This window comes from Mastigoproctus giganteus, chromosome 6 (genome assembly GCF_048544385.1).
Source record: "Mastigoproctus giganteus isolate SK-2022 chromosome 6, ASM4854438v1, whole genome shotgun sequence".
NCBI lineage: Eukaryota > Metazoa > Arthropoda > Arachnida > Uropygi > Thelyphonidae > Mastigoproctus > Mastigoproctus giganteus.
Window position 1 is genome coordinate 8,980,562 of NC_143580.1, and position 14,223 is coordinate 8,994,784.

Below are 14,223 nucleotides of genomic sequence, written 5' to 3' on the forward strand. Positions count from 1 at the left end.
AATTTTTCATCAGAACTAATTTTGTTTAAGGCTTACAAAGCATTAATAATAAGAAAAATTTGGTCGGGGCCTTGAAATATTTTCCTTACAGTGAAACCTTCATTAAAATGGTATTTGCTGTAATGGGATTTTACTGCATACTGTCCTGGATCATTACAGAACAATGTTCAAATACCCCATTATATACTCATAATTAAAATTAACACATTTCACTGTGTAGGATGAATATTTTTTTTTTTTTTTTTTTTTTTGGTAGTTGTTGGTGCATCGGCTTCTGTGGCCATAATGCATCTCCCAAGGTTTTTTTTTTGCAGTACTTTGATCCAAGCCCGAGGCGGGATTCGAACCCGCGACCTTTGGGTTGCCAGGCAGGTACTTTACCCACCCGGCTAGCCCGGTCGGCCGGATGAATAATTAACAAACAAGCCAGTAAGTTTTCCTAGGTTAGGACATGCTAATTCTTCACCAATTAGCATGTTAACTCTTTACTATCTTATATCATCTGCAACTATGTTAAAATTTTTACAATCAATCAGACATGTACACTTTGTAAAAGCTGATTTTAACTTGCTACTGAATCATAACACAACATTTCATTTATAGTTAAAAATTCCTATTATATGTATTCAAACCTATGCAGTGAAATGCACTCTAATTATAATTGTCCATAACAACAATGCCTTACTTAGAATACATTAGTTAAAAAAAAAAAATATATATATATATATATATATATATATATATATATATATTCAGGATTCAAGGGCACATTCTCGGAATTCATACAGGGATCACCAAACAAGAACGCCCATAATTAGAAGTATTATATTTAAAAATAGATGACTCCTTTCATGATTTATTATGTCAAAATGATAATAATAATAAATATATAAATAATCAATAAAAGATCAATTGTTACCAAATAATTTTGAGTGGCTTTCAGTATGTGTGCCATCTGATCTAATGGGAATTATAAGGATTTATAGGCAGGCCAAATAATTGGCCTACCTCTTCCAACCCAGTGGTCTGAAAATTTTATATTTGGCCCTCTAGTGGCTATGCTGGTCACCATTCAGTATTTTTTTGGTAAAAAGACAAGAAATAATTTACATCAGCACACTAAAATTTTATGCTTTATTCTGATACTTAAACACATCTGGCTACATTTTGGAAATTCACAGTTTCCCTGTCTTCAAGCCTGTTTAGAAAAATTAGAACTAAATAAAAATTAAAACTGTGATGAAGCCAGACAGAATTTCTTCAGTTATACTTTTCAAATTAATATCCAATAAATAAACAAAACTGATGATCATGCAGGAAGAATACTAAAATTCTTGCTGATGTTAATTCAAACAGATATTTTAATTTTGATGTTAAAATACCATGATGTGTTGGCTAAAGAAGTAAGGCTTTTTGAAAATTTGTGCTGAAATGCAAAAAATAAATGTTGAAAAATAAATGGCATTCCAATTTAAAGTTCAATGTCTTCAATTTGTGGAAAGAAAATCTGATGACATATACTGATAAATATGGGCCATTAAATTTTTTCCATAACTGGTGCCCAAAAGCTTATGTTTCAAGTTGAGTTGAGTATGGAGAGAAAGTCAATATTTCTTGGACTAACAAGCAGAAAATGGCACCCACATTAAAGCCTACTGAAAATTAGTTATAAACTTAAGTTTCTTCACATTTTAAAAAATAACTTTGTAAGTCAGTTATTTCATGAAATAGCCTAAAATAACATGATGTAACTTTGAATAAACTTCTGTTTTTATATAAGGTTTCTCTTTAAAAGTTTATTACAACTCTTGGTATATTGCATTACTTTAAAATGCTTAATCTAATTCTCATCTAATAATAAATTGTATTTTTTGTATACATATAAATTGTATACATATTGCATAGGCATGTCCATTATATATTACATATATACTGAAATAAAATTTACACATTTATATGTATCTATACATAAGTGTCTGCATCTCTACATCACACAATAAAATATTATATTTTATTAAATTGTTTCACCACCCTTTGAATAAAGTAAAACCTTTTATCTCCCCCACCTTATTTCTGCCCAACAATCCCTGCAATTGGTTTTTCACAGCAGCAGCATACAAAAACAGTGTAATGTTGGCTGTGATTAAATACTTTAAAATTTATTTAATATTTTAGATGACTTCAAATCTTCCACAAATATACACTCAGTGATCATTAAATTATGACCCCCCATCCATCATGGACTATGACACATATCTAGCAGTATAAAAAGCAAAACAACTTCCTATGTTAAAGCAATGGAAATTTGGATCTGGTTGTTCAAAATCAAAGTGATAAAATATCAGTTATGGGACACATATCATGGAGTTTCAGAGAGGTATGATGGAGCTCATGCATCAGTGCTTCCAAGTTGGAAACAACACGTCCTGTCAGCCACTCATGGCTCAATGTGCATACAAAGAATAGTGTTGAACTGTAAAGAATTATGCAAAGTGGATATTCATGCTGAGCAAAGGATGCAGCACACGCTGGAGAGGGAAACAGCAGGTTACTGTGTGACATTTGACATCACAATATAGTATGGGGAATGCAAGAACAATATCCCAAATGATAATGTGCGCGCGCACGCACACACACATACACCCGCACGCACCCCCCCATGGGGGGGTTCAGTGCAGATGACTCAACAGACACCCTCTACTCACCACTGATCAATAGAAAATGCTGTGGTTTTCTTCAATAACAAGCTGGTTAGACACTGGAGAACTGCAACTTTCAAAGACATCCACCTCTGTTATTAACAGTAATACTTAACTTGCTACTGCAAGAGCATGGGCAGTATCTTCCATACTTGAATTGGAACCGGAAATGGTTTGAGAGCGGGCCAGACAGAACCATTCACCCCGTCCAAGAATCACAGTTTCAAAGAGAGGGCGGGACAAATATGGATTCCCCAGTTTCTATTAACCCGAGCCTGGTCCGCTCTGTTTTTGTCTAATTTTTAACCCTAACTCGAAAGTTGCTCCCCCTGAAGAAAACTAATAATTTTCATAATTTCTACTCAATTTTCCAAATTGAAACTCTCAATATACATAAACAGAAGTATATTCTTTGATTTCCTACCTTTAGCGCTTAGCAAAAACTATCAATTCACTCTAAAACATCAAAAAAATACGATCACATTTCAATTTATTAAATTTTGATGTCGGCAAAACAAGATCCAAGCTTTGAAAATAAAACGCGTTACTTCATTAGTTCAAAAATTCGCGCCTCTGGCTAAAATCAACGCACGCAGAGAGATAATTGACTGGTCAAGCTTACGTCATTAATGTTACCAAGGTGATCCAAGGAGAAAATGAAACTGTAAACAACTTTCGTGGAAAACAAACAGTTGAGCATCATTACTTGCGAACACTAATTTGCATGGCTCACTCACAACAGTAGCTTTATTGCTTTTCATAATTGTTGTACGAAAGAATTGCAACGAATTGGTTTTGAAAAACTAAAATATTGCATTTCCTTTCTTCAATATGTATTATCTACTAAAAAAAAAAAAAAATCAAGGAAATTCATCTACTGGAAGCTATACTGGAAACGGAAAGAAAAAAACTGTCGCAAAACTTATCACTACAATGCGCATTTCATAAAAAAAAAAAAGTTCGCTTTATTGTAATTGTTTCTAGAGGACTAAATCGGAACAGCAGTTTCATGGATGTATATTTGATCTTCTTACGAAATTTCAAGAAAATATTTCTATTCATAGCTGCATTATAAACTTCGAAAACTAATATCGAAGGAACTTCACATGCATCTCACCTGGTGTACAAACGGGAAAAAAAAAATGCACAGCTAGTAACAGATTGTGAGAACAATCCATTACTCGTAGTGAGGGATTGGGAAATTGTAAGTAATTGTTATTGAATACTTCAATATTTCCTTGATATGCATTTGATATCATCAAAAAATTTCCACAGAAAAATTGAATTTTCATTATCACACAACGCCCGAAAAATTCACCATAAAATGTCATGTGTTTCAATGTTTGAATTCCATTCTGAGCTGCAAATGTAATTTCACTTCTCTTGCGCTGACAGAGTAGCCGTTCACCGAATGAAGAAAAACAGGGTTCATTTTCATGAAATTTCCAATTCCCTTCTTTCACTTGAGGGAAAAAAACTCCTTAGGGGAGGGAGTCCACCCTTTCTAGTCCGACGAGAGAGAGAGAGAGAGAGAGAGAGAGAGAGAGAGAGAGAGAGAGAGAGAGAGAGAGAAATAAAAAATACCCTTTTGGGGGGGAGAAGGCCAAGAGATTGTCAAACGTCCAGAGCACTAACTTTCATTTATTTTATTTATTATTATTTATTTATTTTATTATATTATTATTATTATTATTTTTTTCTTGTGTTGTTCTAGCAATCCATCGTGGATTGGGGCTTCCCTGGGCCGGGATAGTGCTTCTCCTCTTTTCTCCTTCCCTCTCTTCATCTTATACAAGTTTTTCTTTCCTCCCTGGGAAACTTTTTTTTTTTTTTGGCTGATGCTGCATAAGCTCATACACTTGCTTTCTTGCATCACATGCCACTACTACTACTACTAGTAGTTCCCCAGGGAGAAGGGCGTGCAGTTAGTAGGGGAGATTTTGCCCTCCTGCTAGGGACAAGTACCTGGAGGCAGTCGTCCAGGTGATTGCTGCTTCCAGGTAGCCAGAATGCCCAAATACAACATCACAATACAGAACACACACATAAGCTCACAAACAGTTTTTCTTTCCTGTCACTTTCTCCCGTGCGGGATGAAAAATTTTTTTCTCTCTCTCTTGCCTTCCTTTTCATCTGTCTTCATCTAACATGGGATATTCCTAAGCGGGATGATTTTTTTTTTTTCACGACACACACTGGCAATGCGTAAAAACCCTGACATTGTCAATACCCTGACAATGCGTAAAAACTGAACAGAGCAACGAGGCCGAGATGAACTTTTGTTCTAGGAGCTGCCCATACAAAAACAAAAAATAAATAAAGAAAATAAATAATAATAAAAAAAATGGCATTGCAGCTCTAAGTCAGCTTCATCCTAGGATGCCGAAACTGCAATTGAACAATATTTTGCATTTTTAAAAAAGAGAACAACAAAGAGAACATGAAAGAGAACAATATTTTGCATTTTTACTTTCTAACATTATTTTGCATTATAGCTCTGTTACAATATTTTGCTTCGTTTCTTTACATTATTGCTGTAGCAAACGATATCGGTGCGCATGACGTTTCATCACAGATGCTGGAGTTCTAATTAGTCAGTTCATCCTAGGATGCGGAATTACTAATTAGTCCGATTTTGTTCTGGTGCTCATTTGATAAAAAATCCAGAATAATTCCTCTGGAAATATTAGCTAGTGAACTGCATTATAAATTTTAAACATCGCTGTATTGCTTATCCTTTGAGTGACTGCATGTTTTCGCCTTGTACAATTGTTTTATTGTGGACACTTTCTTCCAGTCAGTAAAATCATTATTATACCTATAAAGTAATTCATTATGTTGGGGGAAACCGTTTTTGCTCCTAATTGATGTAGCACTTTCGAATTTCGCAAAGTGGATTATTTGAACACAACATACATTAGAAGGTCGGTAAAAGAGTTGATAATTGATGGGCAGCATTCCGACAAACAAATTTTCTGTTTATATTACGTGATGACCACACGGTCAGAGATCCCGAAATAGAGAGAGAGAGAATACAAGAAACCGCACTGCATTTAGCAGTCACCGACTCATCTGCCAAAAACCACAGTAAAACAATAAAAGTGATGGGGAGTAAGTCTATTTGTCAGCGGAGTTTATCTGTTTATTGCAGTTCAGAACATCATTATGACCGTGGATAGTGAATTTATTCGGCTTCTGTACTAAAACAGAATTTCTCCCTTTGCAATGACATCAAAGCGTAACAAGCAAATATCTTCTTCTAACGATACTTTTGAGCAGCCGTTAGTTGTAATCTGTTAGCTTTGTATTGTTACAAATATTGCAGTTATGTGAACAATACACATTTCAAGAAAGAAAGAAATTCATAGCGGATGATTTTTTTTTCTTTCTTTTGATGCACCAGTTTCGAAGTTTATAACGCAGCTATAAACAGAAATATTTTCTCGAAATTTGGTTAGAAGATCAAACCCAGGAAACTGCTGTTCTGATATTGTTTACTATTTTTTTTTTTATCAAATGCGCATTGCAGTGTTATCAGTTTTACACCAGTTTTTCCCGTTTCCAACAGATGAATTTCCTTGATCTTCTGTTTGTAGGAGCAATACACGTTGAAGATAGGATATACGATCTGTTCCCCTTCCATAAACTGTTATTGGTACTGTATGGCTTTATTGCTTCTTATGTCAAAAACAGTAGCTCTTGTTCGTCTTTTGTTTATTTACACTTCTCCCTTACCGTCTCAATGTAGCTGTACTGGTGACGTGATATATACCTCCCACGCTTCGCTCGTATTCACACGGAGTTGTTTATCAGAACTGCTCCTCTCCGTAAAAAGAAATTCGCGCGCTTTACACCAAGAAACGAATCAAGTGTCGGGTTTCATAAGCTCTAGGCTGGTTAGGGCGGGGGTAAAAAAAATTAATTGAAAAGGCCTAAAAAATTGCATACTTGATGTCACATTTTTGTCATTTGCGTGAAATTCAATAGAAGGTTTTGAAAATTTAAGTGGGAAAATTCAAGAAAACAGTTCTGGCTCCAACTATAGCGAGTTTCAGCTCTGTAATTAGAGTAAAAATTATAGAATTAACTTGCTGAACCCAGTTGGGGCTGGTACGTACCCCAGCGGATGGGGATACGGTTAATAGTGTTATATTCAGAAGAGCAAACCCACAAACTCTTGGGCCATTTACAGTTCCAAAATCTATGTGAACGGTCAACAATAATGTCTTTGTCAGGAGAGCTTTGGTGGTTCTTCTCCAAAATATACTCATATTAATGTGATAAAGACCACAGATTATGGGAAATCTGCTGTGGGTGAACATTTTTGGGAGAACCACACCAAATCTCTCCAGACGAATCTGTTATTGTCAACTGTTCTCATGGGTTTTGGAACCACAAATGGCCCGACAGTTTGCGGATTTGCTCTTCTGAGCGTAACCCTATTAACAGACAGGGGAATCCATATTCATCCCCTCTTCAAAACTGTGATTCTTGGATGGGATGAACGGTTCTGCCTGGCACGCACCCTAGCCATTTCCAGTTCCAATGCAAGTATGGAAGATACTGTCCATACTCCTGTAGTAGCACGTGCTGTGAACTGTGATCCTGCAGATATTTATGCATGTACTATAGCATGTTAAGTATTACTGCTGATAAAGAAGTGGATGCCTCTGAAAGCTACGGATGTTTTTATCAATTTTATTCTGTGTTTTATTTCATTTTATATGCTTTATTTCTATGGTTCTGTTGTATAAATAGTGTATTTTATTTTAATCCAGTTTTCACTGTACCATTTTTATTTTAATAAAGTATCAGTTTTACAGTTGTAGTATTATTTCAGTTATTATGAATTTGAACATTCCCAACTCCGGAGGCCTGTTTGAAGAATAAAAAAGGCATTCAGGTGGATGGTATCTATCCAGTTATATTAAAGGAGGTGGCAAAGGCAGTGAGCAAACCCTTAGCCATAATTATGAGGGCATCCTTGTACTCAGGGGAGGTCCCCATGGACTGGTTATGTGCAAATGTATCCTCAATTCACAAAGGGTGACACGAATAAACAGACCTGTTAGTTTACCCTCTGTCGAGGGGAAAATAATGGAATCACTGGTTAAAGAAGCATTGCAGGATCATTTAGACAAGACTCACAGTAATAATTCAGACACATAATGGGTTTGTTAAAGGAAAGTCTTGTCTGATGCTACGATGTGGTTACAAAGGAACTGGACGCAAAAAATAATTTTGATATCATATACTTGGTGACCTCAATGTTGAGGCCACACCTTGAGTACTGTATACAGGTCTGGAGGCCTCATTTTAGGAAGGATGTAGTTTCTTGAGCAAGTACAGAAAAGGGCAAGAATGTTGGTGAGAGGAACGAAGGGGGTTCTCTCACCAAGGAAGGCTTAAGTTCTACAAATTGCAGCGTCTGGAGACTAGGCAACTGTGAGGTGATTTGATTGAGGTGAACAAGGCCTTGAATTGGCTGAGCAGGTTCAATTCTGTTGGGATTCTTACTCATGCTCTGATTACGAACCTGAAGGGGCATAAAATCAAATTGAAGAAAGATAGCTGTAGGATAGATGTGCAGAAATTTCCTTCAGCCAGCAGGTAGTTGATTGCTGGAACAAACTTCTTTTAGAGGGAATGAAAGTGTGAAATGTTTTTTTTTTTTTTTTGGAATTTATTTATGTATTGTTTATAAACTATTATCTGTTAAGTATTCTGATAATAAACTGCATTTACCTGTGATTATTTTTTAATCTTTTAAAATGAACACTATTACAGTGACTTATACTTTGAACATAACAGAATTGAATAATGACTACAATAATTCTTAGTATTTCCTCAGTTTAAATTTGCCTTTGTAGAAGCTAATCAACATAGAGGTCCTCTAAGTACAGGATGTCCACAAATTATTTTACAAAACTAGGTTTTGCAGATGATACAAAGTTGAATATTATTGTGTGAACAGAGTATGTGATAAAACCCCAGATGACGTCTTCAAGTGTTTATATTCACCAACAAAACATGTCCACGGCAGCATAATCACAAAACTGAAATCATGGCAGAATTTAACAAAGGAAGCATCTCTACAATCAAAAAGCTTCCGTATAAGCTGTAACTTATGTGGTTTCATCTCAGATAGCATGTAACACATTATGCACTGTTTACTTTGACTGGCATTCTGTGCTGTAAGCTCAAGACTGGCATACTGTACAGATTTCCATGGGCATCATGTAAAACTTCCTTGAACCAGTTCCACTTCCCCTCCTCACTGATTTTTGTTTTGGGACGATTGTACATTCATCCTTTATGAATTTTCCATACCACTGCAGAACTGTCTACTTGATGGCTTCTTTTTAGCTGTGTTCAAGATTAATGCATAATAGCAATTGCAAGCTGCAGCTCGTTGAACCAAAGTACACAGTGCGCTCTTTCTCAGGGTTGATAAATCCTGCTGCCATTTACTGCAGCATGCACATTTTTGTGATTGGTGAATAAAAAACTTGACATCCTGTATCACCTGGAAGAAGTTTCAGGTTTGTATCACCTACCCTATTCATGGGGTAGGTGACAATAACATTTTAGTTTTGTAAAGGTGGTTTATAGATACCCTGTATTTTGAGAATATTATTTTTGTTAACACAGTCAGAAATTATAATTATTATGCTTGATATTTTTTAAATTATAACATAATCTACAAACACATATGTATTTCCAAATGACAGATTGTTTCAGAATTCCATATCACAACAAAGTGACTTGTTGTGATGTGGCATCCTGCTGTGTTATGCCTTCAAAGTGGTTCCCTTCTGCTGTCACACATTCCTGCCAACAAAAACACCATTGCTGGAATCAATCCAGCAGCCCTTTTCTGAAAGTTCTCTCATTGCTTCATCATTACACATTCTATTTCTTCTGCCAATGACCAATGTCTTTCATGAGTTGTTTCATTATGTGCGAACAAGAAGCAATCAGCAGAGATGAGATGTGGTGAGTAGGGCAGTTGAGGGAGAATAGAAATCCTGTGTTTTGTCAAAATGAAAAGCCACTCCTGTGAAGAGCATGCATGTACACACGCACATACAAAAGTTTCAAAGCTGTTTCAAAAGTTCCAAAACTGCTAGATTCCAGTGTGTGTACTAACTCCACTTTTTCCCCCTATATGCATAAAGAGAATGGTTAAATTAGGTTACAAAAAAACAGACTTACTTTTAACCTTTCTTTTACTCTCCTCTTTTGTCCCTTTGGGAGGTCCAATCTGGTATACAGTTCCAGCTTTTCAGCTCCTGGCCACACCTCAGGGGTAATTGAGCCACACAACTGGCTAATTAATGTCAACTGATGTTGTTCTGTATTGCCCTATGAAAAAGAGAAATAATAAAAGTTCTGATTACTGGAACACTTCTAGTCAGAAGGCCAACAAATGTTACAAATAATGCTTATTTATTCCTAATTGAACTGAAACATATTTATAATTTTTGCGTGGAAGTACGCCTCACCAATATCCAGATTATAATGTGATAAAGCACTAAATGAGGGGGACAATTGTCTCCTGTTCAGTGCTATTAATCCCACAAAGACAGAGCACTAAGTGAATTTACATTAAGCATAATTTTTTTCAATAAGAAATAATGTAACTATAGAAGTTAACAAATGTAAAGAACTAAATACTAATCACACTAATTTGCCTATATGGCAACATTTGATGTTGCCATATAGGGAAACTACATTAAAAGCTTATAGTACTGTTATTTATGAATAATACATTTAAATCCAATACATTTTATAAATAGAACTAAAATATAATACAGCAGACTATTATAAAAAAAGATATGTACAATTTAAAAATTGTTGTGTGGATGATTTCCTTTGGTACTATTTGTCTAGAATTCAATAGTACAACATCCAGCAGTAATTGGTAGCAATTTTAAATTGACTTAGTGTCTTGATGGTATTGTAGCTCTTGCTTGTTGCTTACTATGCCAAGGTGTTCAAGGAAAGAAGTCTAAATGCATGGTGCCCAAAGCTCTCAAGCTTCTAGACTCCATTCAAAAGAGCAAAGTGAGGTTAATTAATGATCAGTTTCTTACAAAGTTTCTCCACTCTGATTTACAGATGTTCTGTTTCTGCTGGATACTTTTCTATAGATACTTCCACGGGCACTATTATTTTGAATTGGCTTTTATAATTCCCTTGCCATTTTCCAAACATGCGCTGCAAGCAGAATTAGAATCCATTCACTTTTCAACAAAAGACAGTCAGAATCCATTCACTGTCTAACTCAAAATTGGTAGAGCTAACTCTTCTAACTTCTATTTTTTTGGGGTTAAAAAAAAAAAAAAAAAGCAAGAAATGGAATTTCAGTGAATACAGCATCCCATTTGTAAGTCCGCCACGCTTTTAGTTCTAACACAGGTATCTTTCAAAGCTTTCATCTTGAAGCTCTCTGATTTGAGGATGTGGAGTGGAAGAAAAAATCTTCATTTACTCCACTAATGGAATGTACTGCACACTACTTGTTCCTGGCTCATGTGTGTTACTTTAAGGCCAGTCATGTCTAATTTAATGGTCTGTGGTAGAACAGCTAATTCACAGATATAGTCTTTGTTTTGCAAAAAGGTAAAGTGAATCTGCAATTTTTATTTATTTCCTAGTCCAGTATTAACGGGTAGTTAACTATGCTATTAAAAAATCACAAGATAATCATAACGAGGATAATAGATGTGTGTGTGTGAGAGAGAGAGAGAGAGAGAGAGAGAGAGAGAGAGAGAGAGAGAGAGAGAGAGAGAGAGAGAGAGAGAGAGAGAGAGAGAGAGTTGTTGTTGTTGTTTGGTTTTTAGGAGCATTAGCAACTAAGGCCATATTGCTCCGGGAATATGCGGTGGTCATTCCCTTGACCATTCCGCATCCTCCGTTTTTGGTGGTGACGGGCTCAAACCCCGGTCTAATCAAGAAGCGTGTGCTACGCACTGCTGCTCCTTCCCACCTGGCTACAGATAGAGAGAGAGAGAGAGAGAGAGAGAGAGAGAGAGAGAGAGAGAGAGAGAGAGAGAGAGAGAATGAGAATGGAATGGAAATTGTGTGGTAGATAGGGGAGAAACTGACTAAATGCAGGAGGAAAAATACATCAGTAGTGACAAATACATGGTTAGAATCACAAAAGGAAGCATTAGTTAAAAAAATATTGGGGAGGAGGGAGTTACCAACTAGAGTATAAATGGTAAGAGGAAATTATAATAATGTGGAAAAATTTCCACACATATGGAGGACCTGATACTGACAGCAGTTGTGATATAGTGATTATGGATGTAAGCATGCAGTTTAAGAAAAGTACAAATCAAGACAAAAAGTGAGAATTTCATCTGAAATAGAAACTGGATTGAAATAAGGAATAAGGTTACTGAGGTCAGTGAGAAAGTAACAGGATATAGGAAAGTAACTAGAGCTGAAAAACCACAAGTAATAATGGAAATATATAAGAGAAGATGACAAACAAATGTGAATACAGCTGAGGGAAAAAAATATATAGAGTATAACAGTTAGATAGTATGAATCAGAGCTGTACTACTCAATATGTTCTACGTTGATAATGATATTAGTAAAATAATAAGAGTATAACAGTGTAGAGAAATAAGAGTTTGGAAAAGAAAGGAAGGTAAGATTTAATGGTTGAAAAACAAGGTTTTTGAATAAGAATGGTTTAAGACAATGCAATATGGAATAGATTAACTGAATACATAGATGATTTTATAAGGGAGAGGTGGAAAAAAGATAAGTGAGAGACTGACTCTGTATGTGGCGTTGAATGTAAATAAATTGGGTCCAAAAATAACTGAAATGAAGGTGAAAGTTGCATTAAAAGAAATGAATACTGGACTTGAAGGGATATCAATAAAAACACTGAAGCAATGGGAAATGTACAGATAAGGGAATAACAAAAATATATAGAGATATAAGTGAAAGGAAAATGGTCAGGGAATTTTATAATTAAAATTGATTCCAATAGAGAAGAAAAAGAATGCAATTTGTAAGGATTTCAGAACAATTATTTTGTTAAGCATGTAATAAAAGTGATATTGAGAATACTGAACAGAAGAAATGAAGGAAATGAGACAAGAGGAATAAAGAACACAATAGGAATAATGAAATTTTTATGGAAAGAAATCCATAGATGAATAAAGACGTCCATATTTGTCTTGTGATTTTGGAAAAAGGATTTGATGGGGTAAATTAGAAAAGGACAATGGATACAACTGAAAGATATGGGTATTGACTGCAGAGACAAAAGAGTGATTGAGGAACTATAACTGGTGTGAGCCAAACAATAAAAATGGAAATAGGCAGGAGTGAGATAATGGCACTGATTCTTATCATTACCTCTACACATATATATAGTGGATTCTGGTTATTTGGGCCACCGGTTAATTGGGGCAGCTGTTTATTTGGGACAAATCTTAAAACAGAAACCAGTCGAGAAAATAGTCAGGGTTTACTTCGCTTAATTGGGATGGCATGCCGTTTAATCGGGGCAGGAGACCGCAGCACTGGAGATTACCCTACGACTGGCTCCAACAGTACCACATGGTTCGGTCAAAATTCTGGAGGTCACAACCATAAAACAATTAGCAGTCGCCTGTTTATTGGGCTTTTTTGTTAGTGAAATATATCATAAACGGACAGTAAACTTGATATTACTGAATTTGCGATAATACCGACAGCTGGAATTCTGGGGGTTATTACGGTGAAATGTTTTTACACTTCCATGAAATCTTCAATCATATAAAAAAATTAATTTCAGATCTTCTCTTCGTTCCTGTTTTTAAAGCTTTGTAACTTGTTACTCCGTTCTCACTTGCGCATATTGTGTTACTTGCAATTTTGTGTGTGCCGTGTTCTTTGTTATTGATTGCTTATCTTTTTACTGTTTTAAATTTTAACCCCCACCCACAAATGTCAGTGAACGGAAATGTCAACTAGTTAGTATGTACATATTACGGTACGTATTAATTATTCCGATTATAACATATATTCTTCCGATTTTCACGTATCATTAACTTTTTTAATTGGTAAGGTAATAAAGGGTAAATTTGTGCTTATATCTTTGCTTTTATAGCCTGTGGATAATATTCCTCCTATTTTCTCTAATTAGAATCGCTGTTTAATAGAATTAAAATTCAATTCACAAACGTGATCACAATGACCGGCACTTACTACACATTGTATAGTGAATGGTACTACTTTACTATGGTGATTGTAATGTATTTTTAACTATTTACGTGAAACTTCGGATAATTGGGGCAGCCGCTTAATCGGGCCAAAATCACTAGTCCCGATGTGTCCCAAATAACCGGAATGGACTGTATATGTAGATGTAATGGCAAGAATGATTATGTGAATGCAAGGAAAGTTGGAGGAGAGTATAGAAGTAAAGATATAAAACTGTACAGACAGCAAGATTTTAAGTTGATACTGTGCTGATATCTGTTAAAGAAGGATATGGATTTTGCTGAAAAAACTA

General features: G+C 35.4%; 1 protein-coding gene across 3 annotated transcripts in view; it reads right to left on the minus strand.

Annotated features, from left to right (window-relative positions):
• The window catches only part of Cdk9 (Cyclin-dependent kinase 9), a 104,526-nt gene that overhangs the window by 21,455 nt on the left and 68,848 nt on the right, over positions 1-14,223 (minus strand). For all 3 annotated transcript variants that reach the window (XM_090374930.1, XM_090374931.1, XM_090374928.1), the window contains exon 6: positions 9,915-10,064. In XM_090374930.1, coding sequence (XP_090231056.1) covers positions 9,915-10,064 — 150 coding nt within the window. The remainder of the gene's footprint in view (positions 1-9,914; positions 10,065-14,223) is intronic.